The sequence below is a fragment of the Syngnathoides biaculeatus genome, chromosome 16, assembly GCF_019802595.1.
Source record: "Syngnathoides biaculeatus isolate LvHL_M chromosome 16, ASM1980259v1, whole genome shotgun sequence".
In the NCBI taxonomy this organism is placed as follows: Eukaryota; Metazoa; Chordata; class Actinopteri; order Syngnathiformes; family Syngnathidae; genus Syngnathoides; species Syngnathoides biaculeatus.
The window spans coordinates 8,720,843-8,736,447 of record NC_084655.1 but is presented as its reverse complement, the minus strand read 5'-3'; the positions used below and the strand labels follow the sequence as shown (position 1 = coordinate 8,736,447).

At 43.4% G+C, this 15,605-nt stretch overlaps 1 protein-coding gene across 4 annotated transcripts; it reads right to left on the bottom strand.

Annotated features, from left to right (window-relative positions):
• Window positions 1-279: 279 nt before the first annotated feature.
• Window positions 280-14,283, bottom strand: LOC133514988 (zinc finger protein 345-like). Of its 4 annotated transcripts, XM_061847160.1 has the most exons (8): window positions 14,241-14,283; window positions 13,963-14,129; window positions 13,801-13,862; window positions 12,511-12,629; window positions 10,900-11,287; window positions 9,123-9,326; window positions 5,042-5,449; window positions 280-2,936 (listed from the first exon to the last, which is right to left on the bottom strand). In XM_061847160.1, the coding sequence occupies exons 2-8, from the start codon at window positions 14,123-14,125 to the stop codon at window positions 1,920-1,922; spliced, it is 2,361 nt and encodes a 786-aa protein (XP_061703144.1). In that variant the 5' UTR covers window positions 14,126-14,129; window positions 14,241-14,283; the 3' UTR covers window positions 280-1,919. The 4 variants fall into 4 exon arrangements, with proteins under 4 accessions (XP_061703144.1, XP_061703142.1, XP_061703145.1 ...); XM_061847158.1 differs by lacking the exon at window positions 14,241-14,283 and having other exon boundaries at window positions 13,963-14,234; XM_061847161.1 differs by lacking the exon at window positions 14,241-14,283 and having other exon boundaries at window positions 9,123-9,287; window positions 13,963-14,234.
• Between the last annotated feature and the right edge of the window lie 1,322 nt (window positions 14,284-15,605).

Genomic DNA, 15,605 nt, shown 5'->3' with positions numbered 1-15,605 from the left:
AATATATGAACTTGCTTTTAATGTAGCTTTAGCACAAAATTTGTAATTAATGGGAGGGGAAATATTTGTGTTGTACTTCCCTTGACACTTTGGCTAGCATCCGTCAGCTGTATTGACTAATTTTACTACAAGGAAAATTCACACAAAAACACTTTCAACTTACTTGTGTAGTCATGACTTCTAGCTGTCCAGGACTCGTAATTATACAATTTAATGGCATTGGTCCCATTGCTTGACTTCTTTGTGTATGAAGAGAAAAAAAATAAGCTGAACTCAAAACCAAGTCTCAGTAAAAGTTTATTAAAACAAGTGGACAAATTGTACTCCCAGTGTTAAGAGTTAACATTCACAGAAGTTCTCTTTGGTGTTTTCCCCCCTTCAAGGTGTCGTGGATTCATATATCAGCAAGGTGTTGGCAGCTTGTTTTTTGGTGGACAAAACTTGAATTTGCAGCACAATGCGCCAGAGTGCAGTTCAAACTCTGAACCTGCCACAAGATGGCAGCAAATCTCTATTGGTCATGGCTTTGTCTTGTCCATGCAAATCAGCTGCCCTCACTTCCACATGCAGTGGTGCCTTTAGATAAGAGTTTGACCTTTTCCAGCCCCCCCCCCAAACTTTCAATGTAAAAAAAACAGCATTACAATATTGCACTTTATAAAAACATATAGTCATGATTAAAGAGAATGTGAAGCATTACATCTGCCGTGTATTTTTATATTATCTGTGGATGTGTTGCTCCACCATTTGGGTTCAAATATGCATTTCTTAAAGGGTTATAACCAACGCAACAACAATACTAATTTTATTCATCTATGGCATTTCCCATTACTTTTTAGCATTATGCTAGTGGAGGTGATTGTTTGTATACACAATGCTTTAAATTTAGCTTGATAGTTCACTATGGGCGGCACGGTGAATCAACTGGTAAAGCGTTGGCGTCGCAGTTCTGAGGTCCCGGGTTCAATACCGGACGCGCCTGTGTGGAGTTTGCATGTTCTCCCAGTGCCTGTGTGGGGTTCCTCCGGGCACTCCGGTTTCCTCCCAGATTCCAAAAACATGCAACATTAATCGGACACTTTAAATTGCACCTAGGTGTCATTGTGAGTGTGGCTGTTTGTCTTGATGTGCCCTGTGATTGACTGGCAACCAGTTCAGAGTGTACCCTGTTTCCTACCCAATGACAGCTGGGATAAGCTCCAGCACTCCTGCGACCCTCGTGAGGATAAGCGGCTGAGATAACTGATGCATGGACAGATAGTTCACTACGAGTGGCAAGAATGTGTGTGTGTGTGTATATATATCTATCAATCCACACACACACACCACACACACACACACACACACACACACACACACACACACACACACACACACACACACACACACACACAAAATGGCTTTGAGGCCTCCTTTTTTTGCATTTAATGTCACCATAAAGCTTCATATCAAGTGTCCATGCCCCTCGCTTATCCTCACAAGGATTGTGGGAATCACCCAGCCTATCCCGGCTAACTTCGGGCAACAGACAGACTACACACTCAACTGGTCACTTGTCAGTCACAGGGCCCATATCGACACCACCACTGAGCAGGAATTGATCCCACGCTGCCTGCACCAAAGGCAGGCATGTGTACCACTACACCATGACTAAATCATATGGTCAGTTGCAAATCAAAACAAAAAAAATAAAAAATAAAGTTACAAAAATGCCCATATGTAGAAAACCTTGAAGCTGGGTTACTAGTTTCAAGGCCCTACTATAGTGCCTTGGCAAAAAGATGCCACAATGCGCCAAAGCATTACTTTCATATTAGAGTTTGTCCTGACCAAAATAAAAGCTGTTTTTTTTTTTTTTAAACAAATAGCACATAATGGGGAAAAATATACAGAAACACTGGAAAAGACTGTAGTTGACATCAATGTTGAGCCCCATGGCACTTCATGTGATGCCTGAGGTTGGCCTTGCGGAAGAACGTCTTCCCGCAGAGTTCACACCCGTGCGTCTTCTCGCCCGTGTGCATGTCGTTGTGCTTTTTGAGAGACGACTGGTCGCCGAAGCGCCGCCCGCACACTTCGCACGCGTACGGCTTCTCGCCCGTGTGTGTGCGCATGTGCCGCGTCATGTTGTGCTGGCAGTTGAACGCTTTTCCGCACACGCCACAGGCGAAGGGCTTTTCGCCAGTGTGCACCCGCATGTGCGTGTCCAGATCTCTGCGGCTGTCGAAGCACTTCCCGCACACCTGGCAAACTTTCCCGTTGCTGTGCGTCATCAGGTGCACCTTCAGTTTTTCTTGATTGTCGGCGTGAGCGCCGCACACGCCGCAGTCCGTCTGGTGGCCACCTGAGTGATTGACCAGCGAGATGATGGAGTGGAACATCCGTCCGCACACCACGCAGATGACGCGGCTTTTCTTGGACGTCCGTGCACGCTCGCCGTCCAACTTTTTGTCCTTCCGGTGCGTGATCAGGTGTCGCATCCTGGCCGAGTAGTCATTGAAGAGCTTCCCGCACACGTCGCAGGCGTAGGGGCGCTCGCCTGTGTGGGTGCGCATGTGGCGCAACATGTTGTGCTGGCAGTTGAACGCTTTCCCGCACTCGCTGCACAGGAAGGGCTTCTCGCCCGTGTGCACCCGCATGTGAGTGTCCAGATCACGACCGCCGTCGAAACGCTTGCCGCAAACGTCGCAGGCTTTGCCGTTGTTGTGCGTCCGCAGGTGCGCCTTGAGGTCGTCCGCTCGCGCGCCACAGACCCCGCAGTCTGTCTGATGGCTATCGGCGTGGTTGACCAGAGAAATGATGGAGTGGAACAATTTGCCACACACCACGCAGACCACGCGACTCTTGGGCTGCTTGCCGCTCGTTTCCGTCTCGCTCTCGTGCACCAGCATGTGGCGCTTCCTGGTGGAGTGGTCGCTGAACTGTTGTCCGCATAGCTGTTGAAAAGTCAATTTGAAAACTTAGTAAATGTCCTTGATATCCAGCTTGATGTCCATGTGCTAGTACGCTCGTAGTACTATTTAGCACACTAATAGAAGAAATTAACTGCACTAGTATGAGTTTGTCTTGCCAAGTGCCCCCCCACACGTCCCACTTTTGGACGTCTAGGACAACCTTATCTTGGATAGCAAGGATATGGAATAAATGCTAAAATGGTTTTCCATAAAGCCATTTGAGCATTTGGTACTTCTTAAGGTCCATTTACTAGTATGTTTTTTGTCTTCACTCATCGAACGTTGGCATACTAGTAGGACAACAAGATGTTTGTAGTGAGGCAAAATGCTGGAGATGCTAAACACTGCATGCAATAAACAATACTAGTGAGAATATAAAATTCTCTACGAGTTAACGTCTAGGGCTGGTACTAGTAGCATCTAAATATATTATATCATCATATTAGTGCAATTTTATCTCACTTATAACATGTACTTGTCTTATTAGTATGTGAAAGCTGTCATACAGTGGTGCCACTAGTAGTGGAAAAGGTCCCTAGTCATTCTACTAGTGTCCAAAATTGCCTTAACTGTGAGAACAAAGATCTAGCCATTATTAACATTCTGTACTTTTAAGAGTTGTCAACATTTTTTAACATGCACAAACCAAAGTTTACTGAACCTTTAGTGCATGAGTCGACAGAATGCCGCCGTGTTTACAGACACAAAAATTAGTGCTTGGACTAGCTTGCAAGGTTACATTTACATTGTAGCCTGCTTATGAGTGGTATTGTAGTAAAAGTACATAAGCATAGCTCAAGCAATCCTTGAATGGGCAGCCCAAAACATCTCCCAAGCACCTGGTGACACCGCATGTTTTTTTCCCCTTATTTTCTTACTAACACTGTCGTAGTAGTCCATTGTTTTCCATGTTGCCATGGTAACAGTCACATCTGTGTGCAGGGAAAGGTGACACGTTTCCTGATCACGCCTCCTCGACAGTGTTTCATTTGACTACTAGATAAAGCCCATTGATCGTGAAAGACGGAAAGCAGTGTCTGGGAATACACGTCTCGCAATGTCAATGCCTGCCCAAGATACGGCAAGATTTGATGGCGGCAGTTTGACACAGTGCAAACGTGAAAGACCAAATTTGTCTTGTCATCTGATCCAGGCATAAGGCAAATGAGAAGTTTCTCATTTACAATGCCGACCATTTCAGTCTTTTTTTTTTTTTTTAGGGACACTCACAGAGAGTTGGTAGTAGAACTCCAACTCCTGACCTTTTGGTCAGTGGACAACCTCAGCTGCAGCTGCACAATAACAGTGCAATAATCTGTGTATCGTAATTTCTGGCCTATAAACCGTGAATATATGTATATTTTACACGCTTTCAACCCTGCGGCTTCTGCAGTGATGCGGCTAATTTCTGCATTTTTACTAAAAGCCGCAAGGGGGCACTTGAGCTGAAAAGGTAAGAGTGAGACCAATGGAATCTATGTGCCGATGAAGTGACTTTTACCAGTATGTTTTTCTTTTAACCGGCCATGTTAGGGCTGCGCTAGCATGTTGCTGCTGTGTTACTGCAGCGCCCCAGTGACTTTTATGGTATGATTTTTTTTTTTAAACCCGCTTTATCACCGCGCTCACGTGTTTCTGCCACGTCTGTAATTTGTTTTTTTTTTTTTTTTTTATAAACGGCCTCTGTTAGTGCTGTGCTACCATGTTGCTACGGTATAGCTGCCACGTTTTTTTTTTTTTAACTGATATGTTTTTAAAGCCCTGTTCGTGTAGTTGCTATGTTAAGCTAAACTAAGGTATTAAAACTTTGAAAACTCTCTCCCTGTCTTTTTTTGTCAATATCTCGTGTTTCAATGTGGGCACCTGTGGCTTTTACACAGGCGCGGCTTATGTACCAAATGGTATTTCCTTTACAAATGTACTGGGTGAGCCTGATAATCCGGGATGCTCTGTAGCCCGGAAATTACGGTAGTCCGAAAAGCACTATTATGCACATGCAAGAATGGTACAAAGAGCGGACTAATATGAAATTTAAGATGTATATGAAGACTATGGAATAAATCCTCAAAGTTTTTTTCTTTACATACCTCACAGGCATAGGGTTTCTCTCCCGTGTGCCTGCGCATGTGCCTCGTCAAGTTGTGTTGACAATTGAAGGCCTTCCCGCACTCAGCGCACACGAACGGCTTCTCGCCCGTGTGCACACGCACGTGCGTCTCCAGAGCCTTGGCCGTGCCGAAGCCTTTGCCGCAAACGGTGCACACGCTGCCCTTCACATGAGTCCTGACGTGACGCTCGAAGCTTTCCTCCGAATCAAAGCGCTCGCCGCACACACCGCACACATCCTTGGGGTGCGCCTCGATGTGATTGGCCAACGAGATGACGGCATGGAAGCTCTTCCCGCACACTTTGCAGCTGAAAGACGGTTTGGGCTTCTGCACCGTTTTCTTCTTAGCCACGTCGCTTTTGCTGGGCTGCCACTCCTCATCACTGTCCTTAAGAATAAGAAAAACATATTTGCAAACCATAAAAAACTAGAGTAAATATATTTGAAGCCCTGCATATTCGCAGCTGAGCATGCGCTAATTTTGCTTTCCACTCAGGTTAATGCAGTAAACGTATTACTTTGGCTCCATTTTGTTGTCACAGAACTATGGTCAAGTGAAATTAGGTTCATTTCAGTAAAAGCTGTGCATCTGGTGATATTTAAGTAGTGCTCCAATGTTATCTTGTGGCCTATTGGTGACAAGGAACAATGTTGAAGTGAATTAACGAGGTTAATTTGAACAAAAGTAGTGATTTTCTGCCACCAGCCAGCATCTCATTGCCAAGGAAATAGGATTATATAACTGTCTTTGGCACTCTCCCCCAACAGAGTAGCAATCCCAACCATCTGTGTACAATTCCAACTTCTTTCAAATGACTTGTGCTTAAAGGTCAAGTGTCATGCCTATAAACATTCTAAAATAGATATTGTAATTAAAAATACATATAACTATTCACTTCAATGTCCATACAAAAAAATAAACATGAGCGGAGAGCGCATCATCCATGCGCAAAGTTCCGGAAGTCTCATTCAAGTGGTAGCCATATTGCCTGAAACGTCTGTCCATTACATCACGCCAGGACATTTACCATTGAAAACACGCTGTGCCACCTACTATAGGACACGGAAGCTCTTTTCAAAGAAGAGAACATCTCACAATCGAGCGAAGTGACCAGGGCAATGTTACCCTATCGTTTCGAACCATATTTAGATGATATGCGGATCACTTCTAACTAACAACAGACTCCCAGAGAGCAAGTATGAGCCAACCCGGCAGAACCCGTGACCCTTGTCCGAAGCCGTGCTCGGCGCCGACGGTACATCGACACATTTCTCACCCGTAACGTGGGTGCACAGATCTTTTGTTACATTCTGAGAGGATTATGACCCCCCACCCTCCAACTATTGTGTTTTTTTTTTTTTTTTTTAAGTAGCTGTATAAACAACTGTCATTTGGAACCCACGTAGATCTCGTCCTTTGCAATCCATTTTTCATGATGAACCAGGTCTTTTTGAAAAGTATGAAGAATGAATCTGTCCTACCGAGTGTTTGAACAATATCCAGCAATACAACGATTCGGCATTTTGGCTAACACGAAGGCACAAAGCGCTACCTTCCGGCAGGTAAAACTAGTAGAAACATACGAGACCGCCTGAGTGGGCTTCTGCAAACGTCACTTCCTGCTTCTTCTCGAAAACAAATCCCTCGAGAGGATTTTCATGGCGGGAGTGACAAAAAGCCACATGTCAAAATCATTTGTGTGCTGAAAAAATGGACAGGTCCATTCCGGCTGCCTTTTTTTCATTAATAACATACTAAAAATTATGCATTTCATGACAGTGGCACTTTAATATGACGCTTGAGGTTCATCAGCTTTCATTCCATCCGCACGTGTCCTTCCTAAAACATGCTTGCTATTACAGGGTTCATACTCAGTCTGACCAAAAAATTTAAGGGCTTTTTAGGGGCATTCTCAGGGGCTGACACGGAAAAAATTTAGGGCCGACACGAAAAATTTAGGGCCATCGTGGGAAATCAAGAGTAAGGAAAAAAGACTCACCCAATGGTGCCATCAACCGTTCTTGGTTCATCAAATGTTCCAGTACCTCAGTACCTGTGACAGTGATCACCTGTCGCCCCTTGTGGTAGTTCTCATTGATATGACCATTCTCAACATCCTCACATAACAGTATACAGAAAAACAGCTATATACACAATATACACACTATATACACAAATGTCTTCCACTGATGTCTGTTTCAGCACCCCTACTCTAGCTCCTTGAGCCTACCCAGTGCCTCCTATATTTGTTGCTGCAGAGGTGCCAAAGTGGCTCTCTTGTCCTTTGCTCAGCCTCTGAGTCCATTGGCCTCGGTGATAAACCTCAGCTTCCTCTTTTCTTCTGCCTCCTCACACAGCCTGTCAGCCTTCTCAATAAGCGTAGATATGTCAGTCTCTATTCTGGCTTTTTTGGCTTTGAGGCAGTAGAGATGAAAAGTGGGCAGCGATGCCAAATGTAGCCAGGTACAAAGTCTTCCTTTCCCGACAGTGGTAGTTTTTAGCAACTGTAGGTGCGCATTAGGGATCGCAACCGGCGACAAATAACCGGTTATAACCTGTTTTTTTTTTTTTAAACTGAAACCGTAATCGGACTTTCGAAATCGGTTAAAATTTCCAATCATTCCTTCCGGTTCCAGTACTCCACATTGCGCTATTTTTTCAATATCATTTCCACTTTTTTCAAGTTTCGCTGTTAGAGTCAAGTTGGACTCAAAAGAACCTTCAGTTAAATCAAAGAAACATCAAACATGGCATTGAGGAAACGCTCCAAAGTATGGGAGTAAACTTGTTTTATTGGCAGACATCAAAACACTACTCGCATAATGGGGGGAACTCTGTGAACTCGTCACTCCGGAAGAGCAACAACAAAAACAGTCCGTGCGGAACCCCGCACCCCAACTCGAGGTCCCGCGGGTGAATTATGTAAACACCACTAAGGTACCGTTTATTTGCTACAGGTGTTCGGTTAAAACCGGTTATGAAAGTAAGCGTTTTTTTGCGATCCACAGTGCGCATGCACTGCTAGTGCCACTGCCTGAAGTTGATGGTTCACTATCTTGATATTTTAGAAACAGATTCATACAGTTTTTCCGGTGCGACTCCAGCGGTTTGACGCCCATCTTTTCAAGCTGGTAACTCTGCTTGCACAGATGGCAGTAAAACATGTGCCGATCTTTTGGATCTCGACGAACGCAGCTCCCAAACTCCTTGAAAGCTTCTTGAAAAATGCACTTCCCCGTGATACAAGTTGGATCGATGAAAGAACTACGCTACGTCGTAACGAAGACGAAGTGAAATGCCTACTCACGGAAACAAACAATGGAATATCGACAAGATGGCAACTAGTTGTCATCACGGTGACTTCCGCTGACAATTTCCGTCTGATTTGGACGCCAGACGGATCACTATTTTTTTTAAAATAAAAGATTAATTTATTTTTTTGGGAAAATTTTAGCGGTAGAGGTCCTCCCTTTGATATTTTTTTAATTTAAGGCCTTTTTAGGGGCTTGACTGGTTTTCGCGGATTTTAAGGACTTTTAGGACCCCCTAAATGCACCTTCAAAAATTTAGGGGTTTTTAGGGACTTTTAGGGCCGTGTGCGAACCCTGTATTATGGCTTCAAAATATTTTTCTGACCAGACCTTTCTGGTTGGAAAAAGAAAAAAAACCTTGTCCAGTTTCACCGCTTTTTCTTCTATTTGCACATACTCTGACAGTAATTGCATCTTAAAATAACAGCATTTATTCTTTTACTTTAATTATTGAGGGTAAACATAAGTAGCGTGTCTCGCTTGTCTTCGCTCGACATTGCCCAGATCGCTTTGCTCACTAAACACCAGTGGTGGGCTGGGCATAAGGAAGTTGTCATGGTCAACAACGTTGACGGGCGGCATCAGTACCATTGTGAATTGGATGGATGTTTCTGCATTCTTAATCATTTATTCATTCCCTAATCACTACAAAGGCATTTTGAGTGGAAGAACTACAGGATTTAGGACATTTATATAAAAATTCCTCTCCACTAATTAGGGAGTAAGTTATGGCTTTTTGTTCCTCTTACCTCGCCCTGTGTGTTTTGTAGAGATGGTTTCTGGTCCAGTGAGGCCCCGTCGCCATCATCCTCACACACCACTTCCTCTTCGCACGCCACCTTGTCGTCGTCGTCGTTGCATGCCATGGACACCTGCTCCTCCTGTGAGCCGCCCTGCTCATAGTCTTTCACGCTCTGGAATTGTGAAAACGGCGCCAACGTGATGCTGTTTTCCTGCATGGAGAAAGCTGTTCGAGTATTTATTCCCAATCCTACGAGTGCAATGAATTGTTCATGTAGTCGCATGCTTTTTGTCCTCACTAGCCAAACAATTTAGCACATTAGTCACGGAAGACAACAACATACGTCTTAAATGTCAATGGTGAATATGTCCTCTAATTTACAGTCTTCACTGAATTAATCCCCAATAGCACTTTCCATGGGACATGAACATATGTTAATGGTAACGCAATTTTACTGTTTAAACTCATTAATTAAATGTATTTATTAGTATCATTCAAATAAAATTACACTATTCTATTAAGCTAGCACAGCATCTTAAGCATAGCTCACTGGTAGGAGGTCGTGAGTTTGTATCTCACTGGGGCCTCTACTCCCCAAGAGGGGTTGCGTCAGAAAGGGCATCCGGTGTAAAAACTGTGCCAAACAAATATGAATATATAATAATAAAAATATCTAAGATGTTACGCTGTGGCGACCCCTAACAGGACAAGCCGAAAGAAACTTACTATTAAAATACAAATCAAATTCCTTTTTTGGGTCATAACCATTGATGCGCATGAAGAGATCCCCCCCACAGCCAAGCACCATGACCCCACCTGCGCAAATAGATCCTTGTCTAGTGAGAAACACTGGACTGGCCAGCAGGAACGAATTGTGTGGGTTTTTTTGTTTGTTTTTTGACTGCATCCATTGTTGTTTTGGTCATCCGATCAATTCACCCCAAAAATTGCATGCTAAAAAGGGTTAGAGTTAGGGTTTTGTTTGTTTATTTTTTTGTTTCCATTCATTTTCTTTGTCGCTTATCCCCACGAGGGTCGCGGGGAGTGCTGGACCCAATCCAAGCTGTCAACGGGCAGGAGGCGGGTTACACCCTGAACTGGTTGACAGCCAATCACAGGGCACATCGTGACAAACAGCCACACTCACAATCACACCGAGGGGCAATTTAGAGTGTCCAAGTAATGTTGCATGTTTTTGGGGTATGGGAGGAAACCCACACAGGCACGGGGAGAACATCCAAACTCCACACAGGTGGGGTCGGGATCGAACCCGGGTCCTCAGAAATGTGAGGCTAACGCTTTACCACCTGATCCACCGTGATGTCCATTATTTGTTCACAAAAAAGAAAACATAGAATGCCTGCCAATTAGGGTATTTTCCAAAATTGTTCACCCCCAGTCCTGATTGAGGACTAGGTACTTTTGATTGGGCCCACATCGTTACAAGCTTATTGGCAAAGCAGTGATGAGTACTGGCTAGGTGTGGCTAAAGGGTTAGCCAGATAAACACACCTCTGGCTAAGTAAACACAACTGTGGCTTGGGTATGTTTGTATGGTTGAGCCACATGGGATAAAAAGGTGTTCATGACCCAGTGCCAAACCTGTCACCGGATGTTAGTTACCGAGTACAGCAAAGTCGTATATTCCAAAAGTTGAATCGTTAACTCATAGGAAGACAGTTGTTCCACTGGCGTATGGAATTCATTAGGGGTCAGTGGTGAGGACAAAGAATGTAATTCATGGCTCATATGGGATAAACGCTCAAAGGTCTTTCCATACATACCTGGGAGGGATCGGGTTTCTCTCCTGTGTGGGTGTGCATGTGTCTCGTGAAGTTGCGTTGACATTTGAACTCCGTTCCACACTCTCCACACGTGAACGGCTTCTCGCCCGTGTGCGCACGAGAGAGCGTCTCCAGAGCCGCCCCCGAGCCTTTGCTGCACACACCGTCCTTCACGTGCGTCTCAATGTGCAGGGTGAAGCTTTCCTCCGAGTCGAAGCGCTCGCCGCACATGCCGCACAAGTCCTTGGGGTGCGCCTCGATGTGACTGGCTAAGGAGATGAGGACGTGGAAGCTCTTCCCGCACACTTTGCAGCTGAAGGGGGGCTTGCCTTTTCTTACTGATTTTTTCTTTCCCTCGTCGCTCTCACCAGGCCGCCACTCCTCATCACTGTCCTTAATAATAAGAGTACTAGATCATTTTTATATAGACCTTTTCAGTGTTCGATGATTGTTATATACAATAAAAAAAAAAAAAAAAAAATACAGTAATCCTCTGAATGTAGCGATTAAGCCCTGCTATGAAGACAGAAAAAAAAGGCAAATAATCATGACTCGCTAATCAGATTTTTTTGGGGGTGGGGGATGTGAGGGGGGGGGGCACATAACTTGTTATATACAGAAACTCATGCTTATTGGCACTCAAAAAGCAACAATCATGAACACATTTTTGCTAATTGGTGGTCAGGCGGCACGGTTGTGCAACTGTAGAGGGTTGGCCTGGTTCAAATCCCGGCCACGCCTGTGTGGAGTTTGCATGTATTCCCCGTGCCTGCGTGGGTTTTGTTCCGGGCACTCAGGTTTCCTCCCACATCATAAAAACATGTTGATTGGAAACTCTAAATTGCCCCATCGGTGTGATTGAGAGTGCGACTGTTGTCTGTCTCCATGTGGCCTGCGATTGGCTGGCAACCAGTTCAGGATGTACCCTGCCCGCTGCCCAATGACAGCTGGGATAGGCTCCGGTATTCCAACGACTCTCGTGAGGATAAGCGGCTCAGAAAATGGATGGCCATTAGGCTTACTGTATACGTACAGTGGACCTCTACATATTTGCAAATGGGCACCCGTGTAATCACCTATTTCCATATAAATAGGGGTCTCGAAGGACCCACCACTGCTTTTTTGTGGAAAATGTTTGGTGGGATTTACCCAGTTACTGTATTAGAGAATTCTGGGGGTTAATTTTGAAATGCAATTATAATAGCATAAATTATGTTTTTTTTTTCTATTTGTGGTCAGGTCAGTGTGAACAGCGGTGGTTCACTGTATTACTTTGGTGCCATTTTAAAATGTCTGCACACGAGTAGAACAAGTACGTTTTTTCCAATACTGTTTGACATTTCTATTCACAGGTAGAATGACTGGGGCGTGTACTCGTGGGCAACAACACCGCACTAGTAGGATGACTAGGCCACAAAAGTAAGCCAAGTTCATGTTATGAGTGAGGTAAAATTGCTACTTGTACAACTAGTGACATCATGAGTTGTAGTAGCACATAGTTAACTAGTGCAGCTTTGCCTCACTAGCAACATGCTGTTCTATAAGTGTGTCCTACTGAGGACAATAATGTAGTGATGGACAGTTGAGCACAACAGTCGAAGTTTCACTTACCCGATCACTGCTGGTGGGATCCTGCTCCAGCGGCGCCTTCCAGTCCTGCCCGCACAGCTCAAACCCATCCTGCAGCCGCCGATGTTCAGGCCAGTTGGAGTGCGACTGCTTTGGTGGATCTTTACCACAAAACACAGTAGAGTTGTGTGAAAATATTGATTGCATCGATGCATCGCAATATTCCTCCCCCTGATTCAATACCGATTCAGGGAGTCCTCAAAATCGATTAACCATCTGGCCACTGGAGGGAGCGAAACATAAATGTTAAAAAATTGACACTTGCACACTTAGCATTAGCTGGAAATTAAAGTCAAGTAGTAATATTGTTAAAAAAAAACATAGGGTAATGTTCATCACAATTTCCTAGCAGTAAGAAATAAGTTTATATGAAATTAGTGTTTTAATAGTTCATATAAAACTGTGTAATTTAATTTTTCACTCTACATGCATTTCCTATTGTACACATTTTTAATGTCAGACCTTTTATTGCTAAAAACTGTGAAGCAACATACCACATTATGCTCATTGACAAAAAAAAACAAAACAAAACAAGAACAGGTACTCTGTGTATTTCTGCTTCTTTCTCAATCAACATCAAAGCATTTAAACCAATATGAAACTGAAGTCAAATTGAATTACAACATGAAGAATTGAAATAAAATCAAAACCATACTCAGCCCTACTCATTAGATTGTATTATATTCTGTTTATTTCTATCACTCAATTTCCAGTCATTGTTCAAACGTGACTTCAGAATGAGACGATATGATCAGCATATTTCATTATTTTAATTTCTCCATCATTTAAGTTTCACTGGGCAAACATATTACACACATCAGTAGACATATACTGTGCACAGTATATTATAATTCTTGACTCGGTATTCATTCCACTTTGCAAAAACCTGACAAATATTAGTGTACTATATTTTATTATATGTCGTACTTTCCACAATTCCAACACCTTAATCTCGTTTTTTCTTCTTTATATCGGATTCAATATTTATTTTTTACTCCACCCTTAATGCTACTTTTTTGTGACGGTTTCCATATTATTAGTAAAAGTGCATACGGTATTGTGTGAAGCCTGATGCCGTGACAATTTAATTTCATACACAGTGGAACGTTATATTAGATGACAAGTATCACTTTTTGAAGTTACACACATTTGACTATACTGCATTAAAATCCTACAAGTGTACAGCATATGAGAGGACGCATTTGAAATATCCAAATTGGCATCGTTACGTACGTTGGATTTGTCCTAATCGACTTCTTCTTTTGTGCCTACCTGGTCTAGTGTTGTACACGACTCAATGGCGTCCTCTTTCGTCCAGGAAGCCGCAGTGCAAACTAAAAGCGTTTCGGTAAAGTTGGCGGGAGAGTCGTTTTAAGACATTTGATAGAGTTTGCGGGCTCTGAAGTGTTCAACCAAGTCGCCAGGGAAACAAACCTGTGTGTTGTTTGTCTGTTTGACGGCGTTCGAGCTCCAGTTTGGACTGCCGTAGCTCCTCCTCAAGGCCAACAATGGTGCTTTTGACCGCCTCAAAGATCTCCTCGGCGGCCGCGCACAGACGCTCGTTGATGGCCGCTTGGAGCTGCTGGAAGTTGGACATGCCGCTGGCGGACAATCGGAGGGGGTGGGTAGAGAGAATAAGATGAAAAGGGGCTACAGTGCAAGTAGCCAGAAGCCCAAATATCAATTATTGAATGCAACAGAGCAAAGCTCACTTCTTCTTCGTCTGCCGCAGAGAAGCTTACTACGTAATCCAACGGCGCCCTCTAGAAGAACATCTGTGGAACTACACTTAAATACATTTTATCATTTTTTTCCCCTTAAAATTTTTAAATACATGCATTTCTTTAGCCATCCATTTTGTGCTCCGCTTATCCTCACAAGGGCCGCGGGAGTGCTGGAGCCTATCCCAGCAATCTTCAGGCAAGAGGCGGCGTACACGCTAAACTGGTTGCCAGCCAATCACATTTCTTCATCCATCCATCCGTTTTCTTCGCCGCGTATCCTCACGGGGGTCGCAGAGAGTGCTGGACCCTAACACAGCTGTCAACGGGCAGGAAGCGGGGTACACCCTGAAGTGGTTGCCAGCCAATCGCAGGGCACATAGAATCAAACAGTTGCACTCCAAATAAAAACTAGGGGCAATTTAGAGTGTCCAATTAATGTTGCATATTTTTGAGATGTGGGAGGAAACCAGAGTGCCCGGAGGAAGCCCAAGCAGGCACAGGGAGAACATGCAAACTCCACACAGGCGGGTCTGGGATTGAAACCCGGACCTCAGAACTGTAAGGCCAACGCTTTACTAGCTTCTCCACCGTGCCGCCCATTTCTTCATTTATCACATAAATACTTGATTTAACTAGTGAATCACCTTAAATAACTAAATCAAAGTAATATTTTTGAAATAGACAAATTTACGTATAACCCTTTTATTATATTAAATAGTTCATTGATTTATTACAGCAAAATCAATTAAAATGATGAAATAAAAAAGGATTACAATTATAAGAAAATTGTTATGAGTATCAACTATTTTGCAATGCACAATTAAAAATATAAATAACTTATAATTAATTTTAATTATTTTAAAATAATTTTAATTAATGTCACAGACCACTAAGTATTAGTACTATATTATCACAAGTCTTATATTTGTTTTAGAGTTTCAGCTGTTTATTCTGTCAATTGATCGCTTGCTCGATTGATTTGTTTGCCTGTTAACAAATGTCCCAAAACAAAGTGCGCAGAGACCAGATAGGCTAAATTAGCAGAAACATTACATTAGATTTTCTGGCAAAGATTCCAGATTTTTAATCAAGACTTCATATCGTCAGTGGCAATCTGCTGGTGGGTATGCAGCATAATTAAGAGCTTCCATCACTCTCACCAACACGTACACACACAGGCACACACACAATTAATATTAGTGTGAGAGTACAACAAGAGTGCATATTGTCACTGAATCACAGCCACAAAACAAGTGAGTCACAGTGAGGCTGCCATCACCTGACTATAGAAACACAGACAAATAATCAGACAGTGTTCGGATCTTATAAAAAAAAAAAAAAACATTTGAGATG

Excerpts from the sequence above, each read along its gene's own strand:
- LOC133514988 (XM_061847160.1), bottom strand. The coding sequence starts at position 14,125 with ATGTCCAACTTCCAGCAGCTCCAAGCGGCCATCAACGAGCGTCTGTGC. Across the intron at positions 11,288-12,510 it reads ATCCCACCAGCAGTGATCGG|TGATGAGGAGTGGCGGCCTG; the intron begins GTAAGTGAAACT and ends TATTAAGGACAG. Across the intron at positions 2,937-5,041 it reads AGAAACCCTATGCCTGTGAG|CTATGCGGACAACAGTTCAG; the intron begins GTATGTAAAGAA and ends ACTTTTCAACAG.